General features: G+C 34.3%; 1 protein-coding gene across 6 annotated transcripts in view; it reads right to left on the bottom strand.

The window, feature by feature from the left end:
• Positions 1-14,367, bottom strand: part of LOC114324320 (alpha-tocopherol transfer protein-like) — a 161,335-nt gene that overhangs the window by 29,979 nt on the left and 116,989 nt on the right. For all 6 annotated transcript variants that reach the window (XM_028272140.2, XM_028272136.2, XM_028272129.2 and 3 more), the window contains exons 2-3: positions 7,850-8,029; positions 190-284 (exon numbers count right to left, since the gene is read on the bottom strand). In XM_028272140.2, the coding sequence (XP_028127941.1) occupies positions 190-284; positions 7,850-8,029 (275 nt within the window). The remainder of the gene's footprint in view (positions 1-189; positions 285-7,849; positions 8,030-14,367) is intronic.

Raw genomic sequence — 14,367 nt, 5'->3', positions numbered from 1 at the left:
ATTTCCTATTTAAAATAGTTGATTAAAAAAATTCCACAAAGAAATAGCTTCAGAACAACATCATCATAATCAACCAAAAAGAAAGTTTCAGAATTAATCTTTACAGAATATTTATTGCTTATACAATATGTAACGTAAATATTTGTAAAATTCTAAACCTGGGTTACAATACATAATGACATTACTTACCAGATCGCAGGCACTTTCTGGGTAGTACTTACAAGGCCTCAAATACCTTGTAAGCCAAAGGTCGTTTTCTAGAGGTACTTTAAGGTCTTTTTCCTCTGCAATAAAATATATAAATTTAGTAAACCTAGATTTAAGTTTTAAAAAAATGGTGTCAGCTGTTTAAAAGCTTTATTAAAGGTTTTTTACTTTTACCATGAATTTGTTTTATTACCATTTGTGCTGTGAAATACAATGGTACAGTCTCAGAAGAATTTGAAGTGAAAAAGGGGTGCTTCAAGGAGACCCATTGTCCACTTTGTTATTAAATATAGTTCTGGAACAAATTGTGAGGGATGGTGGGATAAGTAGCTCCGGTACTATTTTCTACAAAGAACAACAATGCATGGCGTATGCTGATGATGTGGTTCTCAGTGCAATAAGTGTAGAAGAAGTGTAAGTAGAGTGCATCAAAAAAGGCGAAAATTTTTTTTTTGCTATGGAAAAGTAATACCTTACAGAAGTTACCCAATCAACTCTTAAGTTCTTTTCGAAATTGGAAAATATCTTCTGCCCCCCCCCAAGACAATTAAAAATTTTGAAAAAATGTTAACAGACGAAAAAAATTTTTATTTCGAAACGAAAATGTAATAGCTCACAAAAGTTGCCTAACACACTATTTAGTAGTTATTGCGTTGAAATAAAAAACTCTTTTCTGCCCCCCCACGGCAACTAATAATTAGAAAAAATACATTAATATGCGATTTTTTTTTGTAAGGGAAATGTAATACCTTATATAACTTGAATAAATAAATTTGGTTTAAATTGGAAAATATTTTCTGGTTTCACAAGGCAACTAAAAAGTTTACTTAAGAAAAGTATACTAAAACATTCTTTTTATAACAAAATAGCCTAACATCCGTCTCCCTGACGTCACTTAAGTTTTTTAATACTAACATAAATATAAAGCAAAGTACAAAATTAGGTATATAAATATTACAAAAAAATATGGTAAAAGCAATCTATTCGAAGATGTCTTCGGATTTAGCATTAAAGTGAGACATAGTTTTTCTGGAATCAATTCGAGTTTTTATAAATCCATCCCTCGAATACGCTCCACAAACTGCTAGAGAAGCTTGTGTCACAAGCTTGACACATCGTTCTACACATTGTTTTTGGAAGTGACATTTCTCAATCTCAATGTTAAAAGGGTCTAAGTTAGGATTCTTAATAAAATCTCGCAGATTGTCACTCGAAAATCTAGAGAATATAGGTGGTTCTGTAAGATGTTATTCTTGTTAGTTAATTAACTCAAAGTAGTCGTTTGAATCAAAATTTTTATAGGAGAAAGTATGAAGACCCTCACGTTTTTTGATTTGGTCACTGGCAAACTTCTTTTGATGTCCAAGGGGTAGATCATTTGAATGTCGCAGACATGTAAACCACTGAAGCGGTTTTTTAAGATGTTCTTCTAACAGCCGTATTACATCACCCTTAGCTCCAGTATTTACGACTGTTTCGTCACATGCAATAGCTAGATTTGATACTTTCTGATATACCAGAGAGCGGATACCCATATCCGAAATATTTGGACCCTCGCCCATGCACAAGTGTTATGTGTTCTTCCCCGATCGATTGACTATAAAACTTGGTACTGTTTTTTACTTGAGCTAAAGTTTTGTATTTGCATCGGTAACTTTCTTCTTTTACCGTTGTTCTCTCTGATTATATTTGTTTTTGTTTTCCCTATCAATCGAGCTTATTACCATTTTTCTGGGACCTCTTTAATTTAATAGAAATTTGCGCTCAACCAGAGGCACTTTTTAAAATTTGCTACAAAGACAATTAATCAGAGTATCACAATTGCATGCTGCAAGATCGAAACGTGTAGTTTTAGTTTTGTTCTTAAAGCGTTGAATTGTATTTTTGTAGAATTCACTGTTTTGTCTGTTCTTAAATGGTTTCATAAGTTTCATATATTTGTCATGATAGGCTTTTAAAAGCTGAATAATTCTTGTATGTTAAATTATTGGAAATAAAGCCTTTTTCCATATTTCCTCCAATTTAATTGCAACCTGTTCGGCAAAACCAGAAAATTCTGGCTCTTTCTTGCTGATTTTTTATCCTCTTGCAACCAAAAAACTTCATTGCTTGTTTGTATTTCGGTAAAACATTTTCAGGTATATTTGGTGGTTGACCAAAAATGGGGCTGTCCACAGTACATCTTGATTTTATTCCCCATGGTCCTGGTTTATCTATTTTAAAAATCTTTAATTTACAAACAACAATAATAACAAAGTAAGGCAGCGCACCAAACATAAGTGAAAATTACACGCACGGATTCACGAAGCGGGACATTTCAAAGGGGTTGGGGAGACTAAAAAAACAAATAAAACTTTAAATATCGTTTAAATTTGTAATTGAAAACATTTTAAGTTTTCTTTAATTGATCTTAGATCGAGTTAGCACATATTTTATTCCAAATAATATAAATTGAAATTTCCATAAAAATCAGATATATAATAAAATTCAAGGTCGTTGGTGGGCACAAAATTCGCTTAGAAAAAAAAATTAAAAATATTAATATGTTGAAAAATAACACTAGCAACTTTTTCACGCTATTAGATATAACATTTCCAACTTTTATTTTTTCGATGCACCCTACTGGCAAGTATGGCAAAAAGACTGTTTCGGGCTAGCGCTAAGATTGAACTTAAATTTAATTTAAGTTAATATACTAAGGAAGAAAAGAAAAAGCACCACCAGGGGTCACTTTAAATTAGAGGTGGGACATGGATCAGAGTTAGAATTTGAGAGGGTGACGGATATAATGTATTTGGTCTTATCGATCAGACATGTAAGGAAGAAACAGAAATCTAGTAAGACTGACCAAGAGTAATAGCTGCGTTGGGTCTATGAACAAAATAATTAATGCTAAAGAAATATTGCGCAATACAAAAATAAGACTATACAAAAGATAATAAGACTTACAATATGTTGAGGCATGGACTATAAATAAAACCATAAAGAATAGATTGGAAGTCTGGGAAAGGAAGATGCGTCGCAGAATATTTGGGGGAACAGCAGTAGAGGTAGAACGGAGAAGACTGGCGAACGAAGTGTACCAACTTTATCTTAACTCGCCGATATAAAAAATAGTGATAAAATGCACACTAAAATGGTTCGGTCATCTAGAAAGAATGAAGGGCAGACAAGTCAAGAATATTGGTTGGAGAGCATCTGGTGGTAAAAAGAGAGAGAGAGAGAGACCAAGACGAAAATGGAGAGATGCAATGATGGAAGATGTCAGTGAGTTGGGAATCAGGGATTGGAAGCTGACAGCTAAAAACAGAAAACGATGTAAATTATCCATCCAGCAATATGCCTGAAAGGCCTGTTAACGCTATACATAAATAAATGAAATTGTTTTTACGAAGAATATAGACAGTTGGTTCCCATAATTTGGAAGTATCGTAATTTATGTATACATTTTCTTGTTTTTATGACGCCTTCTTGTATAGTTTGTAATGGTTTTGTAGGGCGCATCTCAGTTTTAGAGTTAACCTTATTCATGTCCTTTATAAGGTCGCTAAAATAATTGTAAAAGTATTGAAAAATCAAGATACTTATATTATACATAAATAATCATCAACAGACACGTATATAATTATTTCTTAACTATGCTTTCATTAGTTCCAATGAGTTTTTAATGATTGCTTTTTAGGTTTCAAATGAGTTCTTAAAATTACAAATTAAACGAATAGTGATGGCGCTACATTTTTTATTATAATAATTTTTTCTTGGTCTTTTTAGTTTTATATCTTAATTGGTAATACTTTTGGGATGGGAATATGTAAATACTGGAAAAAAACAGTAATAACGCAAGCCCCAGTAAAGAGAGCCAGTAATCAAGGTCAAAAATCAAGACTACTGACTTACTGGATGGGTATCCATTTGGAGAAGAATCAATTCTACAAATTTCACAAAAAAAAGGTAAACAAGGGTAAAAGGCGCATAACGTCACTCCTACGTAGGCTGCATCACTGCAGGAAGGCCTCTCAGATGCCCGATTTTTCAGAGCATCCAAGATTTAAAACAAGTGAAGTCTCCTCAAGGTTATGTCTGCAATTAGAGAGGAGGGGACGGACGTAGCTTGGAGATCAGGCTGACCTCTTTGATCTTCGGACATGAGAACACCATACGCTGGGAATTTCCTCATGTCCCCTGGAGATTGGATTTACTGTGTCGTGTGTGTGGGATGACACACACACGATGAGATGTTACGTGCTGTCAGTTCTTTTCTATGGAATGGAAGCTTGGACACTGAAAAAGATCGATACAAGGAAAATAGAAGCATTCGAGATGTGGATGTACCGCAGGATACTGAGAATATCGTGGACAGATAGAGTGACAAACATGGAAGTGTTGCGAAGGATGCAGAAAGAAAAAGAACTTGCGCTTACTATTAAAAAGCGCAAACTGCAATACTTGGGACATATAATGAGGGGACAAAAGTACCAGCTACTACAATTAATTATTCAGGGAAAAATAATAGGTAAAAGATCCATTGGCAGAAGAAAACATTCATGGTTGAAGAATTTAAGAGATTGGTACAAGTGCAGCAGCTGCCAATTATTTAGATCTACGGTATCAAAAATACGCATAGCCTTGATGATAGCCAAACTTCGGAACGAGGACGGCACCTGAAGAAGAAGAAGTGTGTGGGATAGAAGGTTTAGATGTATAAAGAGGAAGGAAGCGAGTGGTGTGAGTGTTACAAAAAAGTTCCGATAAAACTGAGGGGAAAATACTATAAAACTGCCATAAGACCAATTATGATATCTTCTTCTTCTTCTTCTTCAGCCTTAAGTAATCAAATTTTGGACATAGGCCTCCCCCAATTCAATCCAGTGTTGTCTATTTTGCGACACCTGTTTCCAGTTGTGTCCTCCAAACTTCTTTATGTCATCGGCCCATCTCATTTGTGGCCTTCTTCTACTTCTTCTTCCTAACCACGGTCTCCATTGTTATATTTCGTGATTCCATCTTTTATCCTTCAGTAGAGCATTGTGTCCTGCGAACCTCCATTTTAATTTGGCAGCATGTTCTCCTGCGTCTTTTACTTTGGTTTTGCTTCTAATCCATTTATTTGATTTTTGTCTCTAAGCCTCACCCCGAGCATTGATCTTTCCATCGCTCTTTGTGCCTTGACTATTTAATCTATATTGGCCTTGGTGAGTCTCCACGTCTTGAACTATACGTGAGTATTGGGAGGATACTTCTTCTTCAGGTTCATTCCGCTATCGGGGGTTGGAAATCATCATCGCTATTTTAGCTATTTTAATTTTATTGGCCGCACTTCTGAATAATTCTAATGAGCTGCAACCGAACCACTCTCTCAAATTTCTTAGCCAGGATATTTTGCGTCGTCCTGGGTTTCTCTTCCGTTGTATCCTCCCTTGCATAATTAACCTAAGTAATAAGTACTTCTCGCCCCTCATTATATAACCCAGATATTGAATCTTTCTAATTTTAACAGATTTTATGACTTCATATTCTTTCTTCATTCTTTGTAACACCTCTATATTAGTTACTTTTTCAGTCCACGATATTCTGTGGATTCTCCTGTAGCACCACATCTCAAAGAAGTTTAATTTTTTGATTTCAGACTGTTTTATTGTCCATGCTTCCATGCCGTATAGTAAAGTAGAAAAAACGTAACAACGTAGCATTCCTGTGCGGATCTCTAGATTAAGGTTACGGTTGCAAAGTAAATTCTTCAATTTTATGAACGTGTTTCTTGACATTTCTATTCTAGATCTGATTTCTTTTGTTCGATCTCCATCTTCGGTTAGCCACGTTCCTAAATATTTATATGTTGTTACTCTTTCGATCGTTGTATTATTGATGATCAGGTTATCTACATTTTGAGGTTTTTTGAGAATATCATTGATTTCGTTTTCTTGAGATTCATTTGCAGTCCGTATCTACCTTTCACATGCATTGTATACATGTTGTATTATGTACTGTAAATCTTCCATGTCACTTGCAAATATGACCGCATCGTCCGCTTATCTAATATTATTAATGCTATTTCCGTTGACCAAAATACTTTACAAAATATCCAATAAAGCTTCTTGAAATATCACTTCACTGTAGACTTTGAATAAGAGTGGTGAAAGTATGCACCCTTGTCGAACTCCTCTAAGCACACTTACTTCCTCTGTCAGTTCTCCTTCGACTCTTACTCTTGCTTTCTGATTTTGATACAGATTAGATATAATTTGTAGATCTCTACTATCTATGTTTTTGGTCTTAAGAATACTTAAAAGCTTTTCATGTTGAATTCTGTCAAAAGCTTTTTTAAAATCTATGAAGCAAGCATATATGTCCTGATTCATATCCAGACATCGTTGTGTCAGAACATTGACTCCGAATAATGCTTCTCTAGTTCCTAGACCCTTTCTAAAACCCATCTGTGAATCACTTATTTCTTGTTCTAATTTCACGTGGATTCTGTTGTGTATGATTTTAAGGAAGGTTTTCAATGTGTGGTTCATTAATGCAATTGTCCGATAGTCATTGCAATCTTTAGCATTTGTGATTTTTGGAATCGTTACAGCGTTTGGGAGGATACACTGATCGTAAACTCTGGTTTTCAAATATTGTTCTATTTTAGTGTTTTTAAAGATTAACTTAGTTTTTCAAATCCTCCCAAGCTAACCTTATTCTTCTGTCCAGCTATGATGTACGGAAATGAATTTTGGACAGTTAAAAAAAAAGAGGAAGAACGAATGCATATGACGCAATTAAGAATACTTGGATGGATGAGTGGAGTAACCAAAAAGGACAGAATTAAGAATGAGTATATTCGGGAAGTCGAGGTCTTAATCAATCAATATGAAGAATTGCTGATCTCCAAGTTCCTTGAAGAGGTAGGAGAGGAAGATCAAAGACGACCTGGGGAGACTTTTAGGTATAACATGTTGGTAAAGAGGATTGATATTTGCATGGCCAAAGATAGAGATTGGTACTACTCTAGTCTGGTCTACTCATTGTCCAGCTTTTTTGTTTGGTGTTGAAAGCTCTGATAACCTTTGTAAATGTAAATTTCCTTTATTCGTCGTAATCTTCTTCTTCTTCTTATATTAGGCCTCTTGGCCTGTTCTTAACCGATTTTGAGCTTGTATTCGTAGCTGTGATGTTGACTTCCAGCAATCTCGCTACCTTTTAAAGGGCCTTCCTATTGGTCTCTTGCATGTTGGCTTCAAATCTCTGGCTAAACGGGCTATTCTCTCGCTGTCCATTCTCGTTACTTGCTGATTCCACTCTCGTCTTCTCTGTCTTCCCCACCGTACTATGTCGTGTATGTTACAGAGATCTCTTATTCTGTCGTTCGGTATTCTGTCTTTCAGGCCCGTTGTTGGGTGGACTGAGTAGCTCAGCAGCGGGTTGCCGGTCCCAAGCCTGGATAAAGGAGGAGGGTTCGAGGGTAAGGCTAGCAACCTACCACGGCAAAAACTAAAATGCTCATAGAACCGATCACCAAGCCTCGGATTCGTCGTAATATTAAAGTTAATTTGCATGATAAATGATATGATAAATTTTATGGATGATAAATTGTATCATTTCAATTCTAGATATGAATATTGCGTACAAAATTACTTCATTAATAACGCCTCACCTCTTAGTAGATCCCTTAGAGCCACTATCCCTGCCTTTTTCACATCAGGGGTTTCCCTAAGTTCCTTCTTGGCAATCTCTTGAACTTCTGGCTTGAGCTCATCTAATTCTAGCTGAAGAGTGTAGTCACCTAATTTGATGGTGGGAAGCTCGTCCATATCAGACAACATGGTTGCTGCAACTGTAACAGAAATAAATAATTAATTCTTTGATCTAAACATTTTTTGTTAATCGAAGAAATGTTCAACAAAAACAAGTAAAAAGGTTTCCAAAAAATAAATAAAAAAGTTTTTCGTCAATATTTCTACACCTAAGCGGTTTAGCGTGAACAATATTCTATACAAAAATGTTCTACATTAAATTTTAAATGAAAATGGTCCTATGCATAATAATTGTTCTAAAATCAACGGTTCCGGAGTTACGGAGGGTGTAAAGTGGAGGTTTTCCATATTTTTTATATTTTTTGGGCAAATTATAATATTATTACTGAGGAAACTAATTTTTTTAACAGTATTGTGTTTTATAAATATAATTTGATATTTCAATGGCCGGTGGTATGTTACTGATAAGCCCTTGAAGGAACGTCAACCTCACCACATTCAAGAGGCACTTACAGGCCTCGGCCATATAAATCTCTGAGAAACCCACTCTGAACTTTCTATGGACAATGTCGCATGAATATCTTTCCAACAGTAAAATTTTCGTTTCAAATTTAATGTTGAACATTTTTTTATAGAATATTGTTCACGCTAAACCGCATAGTTTTAAAAATATTGACGAAAAACGTAAAAAACTACTAATTTACCGATTTCTCCCCCCATCTCCCCCTCAAACCCGACGCTAAAAATGATGTAACTTTTTACTGAACAATATGTGGACCATATACAACAATTTGGTGTTGGAGGGTAACTTTCACTTTAGATGTCTGTTTTTGGGTCTAGATATAGCATAATACATGAACATTCTGGAAAATACAAACTTAGTTGTGGAAAAGTTCAAAATAAATGATTTCTCATTACACTTGTTTTTCTTGATTCCAGAAAATATAGTAATTAAAAGAAGAGGAACTGACTGACCCAATGAAGCTGAAGCTGGCAATGGGATAAGACAGGGGGATTCCTTAAGTCCTCCATTGTTTAACTTGATCATGGATGAAATAATAAAAAAGTTGGAACTAAAAAAGGATACCAAATGGGAAAAAAAAACAACTTAAAATAATCTGATATGCAGACGATGCAATACTAATCTCCCAAAGTGAAGATGATTTACAACGTACCTAAAATTTAACATGTTAATTTCCCAAAAAAAAAAAGACAAAATGCATGATTATAACAGCAAATCTACTAATAGATGTAAATTAAAACTGGAGGGTCAGATGAACAATAAGTGATGGAGTTTAAATATCAATAAATCATACTTTCTAGCTATGGAAAGCTCGAAACAGAAATGAAAGATCAAGTGAATAGAGCAAGCAGAACCGGAAGTTGCCTGGAAAAGAAACAATATGGAGAAATAAAAATCTCAGTAAAGAAATAAAAGACTGAATTTACAAATCAGTCATCAGACCAATCATGGCATACGCGGCAGAAATATGACCTGGCAGAAAGAGGACAAAAAGAATACTACAAACAGCAGAGACGAACACCCTTCGAAAAATTGATGGTAAAATACTATGGGGCAGAGCTAGAAGTACAGATATAGAAAGGAGATGTAAGGTGGAAAACATTAAGAACTCGATAGAATGGAACAATCACATAAGTCGAATGACAAAAAAGAGCTAGAAGAGTATAGAGAGACGGTTCCCCAATAGGAAGACGATCAGTGGGAAGACCACGAAAACGATGGAATGACAATTTACTGGAGGCACATTGAAAAAATAGACAGAGTCATATCTTTGTAACGTTACAAACGTCACATCGTTGATATTTTATTTTTAAATAATTATTTTACCTTATTTCCTTTAATATTTCATTAATCATTATCTTCTTCTATTTGGTTTACCCATTTCCCCTTTAAAAATTGGTTGGCGCTCGTTCTGTAATAGGCAACCCTATTTACATTGTATCATCTCTTGTGTTTCATGTTCGTTATTTCAAATTTCAAGGTTCGTTGTCATGTCATTTTAATGACAGTGACAACCCCCATATCTCATTCTCAAAATGGAGGTGGAAATGTTTTAAAAAGCAAAGCAGCTTCAAAAATAAATCATTTTATTTCAACAAATCATCTTCCTCTTGGGGTGAGCTACATATAGTTTTTTTTAAATAATTTCTTACAGTAATTATATTTCTCCATCTAACAGTTTTTATATTGTTTTTTTATCTAACCTAACTTCCAATGTCAGACCATGTGTTCTGATATTTTAGTTTCAAATATAATTTATCTTTTAATTTACATGTATGCACGTTTGGTAATCAGAATTTTAACTATTCTCATCTAAATTCTATGTAATTTACCCTTGCCAATTACTATTTCTGAATACTGTTTGGCAAAGGTATATTTTGGTTTTTCTTCTTGATGATTGATATGTGTCTCTGTTTTATAGTTTTTGGGAATAAAGATCACAGTCCTCCCTCCGGGAGCTTCAAGCCGTCCACACCGGTGATGGAACCACGGCGATAGAACAACGAGGACCATGTCATCAGGGCTGCAACCGCATTACCAAGACTGCAACGACCAACATCCGTAGGCCTGGTGGAATACAACACCTACAACCCCAGAGCCTGTTGCAGAATCAGCAGCAGTACCATACGACATCAAGAAGATACCATCAGCTACCAAAAGCCATAAGTATAATCCAGAATTGTTAGTTTTTGGCAAGAATTTGAATACATTTGTTAATGCAATTTACAAGTCATTTTATTTATTATATCTTTATGAACAATAAACATGATTAGTTAAAAACTATGTTTTGTTTGCTTCCATTCCAATTTTCAGAGTTCATTCTAAGGTAAGGACAAGACGAACACACACCTGAGTGACTGAGCTAAGCTAAGGGTGTAACGATGGCTATCTTGGTTAGTTGAGGTAATATTTTCGAATATTGTTTCAATTAGCGGGGTAGTCCATTGCTTTTTTCGTTACATCTTCACAAAAAAAAGAATATGGTAATTAAAAAGAAGAAAATAATGAGCAACAGAGGTTCTTCCTTAGAAACAATTCAATTTAGTTATTTTGTGTAACCCATCTTAAATATTTTATAAAAGATAAAATAAATACAAAAATTATAAAAAATGTTGTAAAATCTATACAAATTACATCTCCACAATTTTTATGATCATTCAATAATTGAACGTTCATAATTCAATTATATATTGTAAGTAACAACATAACCAATAAAAAATGTTTATGTCGGCATATTATAGGTTCAAGGTATTCCAGTCACAATGTACGTACAAGTTTTTTATTATAATTAAAAAATATTGGAGATCATAATTTGAGAGGATGATTGGTCTGCTCAGCCTTGGTATTTGTCTGGTGGCTGAAATATTTTTTGCAAACACGGGCTCCTAAATCATGTTTTGTCAAGGAAAACAGTTGTCTGTAAAAGAGCAATTAAAATCAGAAGTTATTAGTTAATTAGATGTATTATAGTGCGTTTTTATATACATTTTTTTTGTTTCAATTGCACATCCACAGAGAACGGGAGTTCTCACCAGTGGCGCACAACACCCCTACATGCGACACTATATATACACGAAATTTTCGATTTTCTAAACCTGACTGAATTGAAAATTGGGCCAAATCCCATCTTAAAGTTTAGGAAAAGACTCGTCCATTCATATGTCAACCATCAATTTTGGTCCAAGGGTGTGGATTTTACGGCCCTTCCCATTTAAGCCTGTTTTTCGTTCTCGTCCCCAAAACTCCCAAAAATTTCAAAAATTTAAGCCTGACCTTTACGGCTTCTGATAGCACAGATAATTACCTTTCCAAAGCATGTTTAATTTTGAAAATCGGTTATACCATTCAAAAGTTATCGAGCTCAGAAATATGACTCAATTTTTATTTAAAAAATGGAAAATGTTTGTGGATATGTATGTATGTATGTATGTATGTATGTATGTATGTATGTATGTATGTATGTATGTATGTGTGTGGAAAAGTTAAACCGATCTGAATTTTCTTTTCTGTGTTTCAAGAGGGTGTGAGGGCCGATTCAGAACCGGTCTAATTTTTGACTTCTGACTACCCTTAAGCCAGCTAGAGGACTAGGTAGATACAAAATAGCATATTTTTTGGGCATATATATCTTAGGTTCAAGGAAAGACAGGAAAACCGCAAATACACCAAATCAATAGGGTTAAGTTAAGCTTTCAAATGGCACTTAAGCAATTAAGCTGAGACATATACACTGCTCACCATAGCCAAAAAACTGAAAAATTAAACTTTGAAAATTTTGGTTTTTCGACAATTACTCAAAATTTCAACCTACGAATTGCGCCAATAACTGAGTGTTTGTAGAAGGACTCAGGACGCGTCTAACGGTGTATACGTCATATCTGGGAAAATTCGAATTTTTAAGTTATAGGCTTCAAAAGTATGATCAAATCTATTTTTTATGGAAAAAACAATAATTCCTGTAATACGTTCAGTTATTATACTCGATCTTGGATGCATCAGATACTACTTGTCAATACGTTTCAAATTCATGTTTAGTGATCATCATCAGGTAAGCCGTTCAGAAGTTATAGAGCTCCAAATGTATAATTAGTCCAAGAACTGAAATTTTTCACTTCGCAATTTTTACAGAATGGATAGATTTGCTTGAAAATTTGACAATAAGTAGTGGATAGTCCAAGGATCAAAATCTATATGATGCAGAAAGACGCTTTTACCATGGGGTGGTTGCCACCTCATCTCGAGGGTGGAAATTTTTTATTATATTTTGACCGCAAATGCTGGTAAAAACATTAATTATAAGCAAAAAATGTTCATTATACATTTTTTTGATAAAATTAATAGTTTTCGATTTAGTGGTTATCGAAGCTGTTAGTTTTATATCGAAAAAATTACCAGAGAACGGCAGTTCTCGCCAGTGGCGCAGAAATACACCCCCTACACGCGACACTATTATATACACGAAATTCAAAGTCCAACCTTTGCGGCTTCTAATAGAACTGATCATTACCTTTCCAACGCATGTCTAATTTTGAAAATCGGTTATACCATTCAAAAGTTATAGAGCTTAGAAATGTGACTCAATTTTTATTTAAAAAAAGGGAAAATGTTTGTGGATATGTATGTATGTGTGTTTGAAAGTTTCAACATTTCAACCTACGAATTGCGCCAGAAGGACTCAAGACGAATCTAACGGTGTATACCTTATATTCGGGAAAATTAGAATTTTTTAGGTTATAGGCTTCATCAGTATGATAAAATCTATTTCCTGTGGGAAAAACGGTTTTCTCAAGCTCAATAATTCCTGTAATAGCTTCAGTTATCATACTTGACCTTAGATCCATCAGATACTACTGGTCAATACGTTTCAGACTCATGTTTACTGATCAAAATCCGTTAAGCCGTTTAGAAGTTATTAAGCTTCAAAAGTATAATCCAATTAACGATTATTCCCGAAATGGTTTATGTAGTTGTAGTGGTTACGACGCTAAATTTGATCTGGCAACGGGCAATCCGACTTCATTTACCGGCCATCTCAATATTTTTGTTTCAATCTATTTTCGAATAGAAAAAAATCTAGTGTACATTCGATGGATACTAGATCATTTGGGTTATAATGCAACAAAGATGACCATTTATAAAGCTTGACGTGTAATAGGGGAACATTGCATTCAACTTCATACATTTAATTTATAAATAACTTTGAAAAACTCCTGATACAAGAATAAAAAACCGCTAAACGCCGTAAAAATGAGTGGCGCATAAAATATTCCAGCTAAAAAAGATCTGATATGAATATTACGTGGCGCGAAAATGGATCTTCATTTGATGCAAAACAATATTCTAGTTTTATTTTAAAAGATTTTTCCATAATATTTGCTAAATTTGAAGTAAACGCGCCACAAAAGAGTTTAAAAATTCAAACTGTATCAAAGTTACTCTTTTGTGGCGCGTTTACTTCAAATTTAGCAAATATTATGGAAAGTCCTGGAATGTCCTGGATGAGAAATTTGAGAGAGTGGTTTGGCTGTACCACTAACGAATTGTTCAAAACAGCAGTAAATAAAATTAGAATCGCCCTAATGATATCCAATCTCCGATAGGAGAGGCACTCAAAGAAGAAGATGGAAAAATCTTTTAAAATAAAACTAGAATTTTGTTTTGCATCAAATGAAAATCCATTTTCGCGCCACGTAATATTCATATCAGATCTTTTTTAGCTGGAATATTTTATGCGCCACTCATTTTTACGGCGTTTAGCGGTTTTTTATTCTTGTATTTATACACTAAGCATCAAAATTAGCGCACCACATTAAAATGAGACATTTTTGACGTTTTTTATTTCCTAAACCTGTTGTCCGATTTGAGTGATTTTTTTAGTATATTATAGCTCTAGTC

The sequence above is a fragment of the Diabrotica virgifera genome, chromosome 3 (genome assembly GCF_917563875.1).
Source record: "Diabrotica virgifera virgifera chromosome 3, PGI_DIABVI_V3a".
In the NCBI taxonomy this organism is placed as follows: domain Eukaryota; kingdom Metazoa; phylum Arthropoda; class Insecta; order Coleoptera; family Chrysomelidae; genus Diabrotica; species Diabrotica virgifera.
The sequence above is the reverse complement of the archived record's forward strand: the minus strand, read 5'-3'. Positions and strand labels throughout refer to the sequence as shown.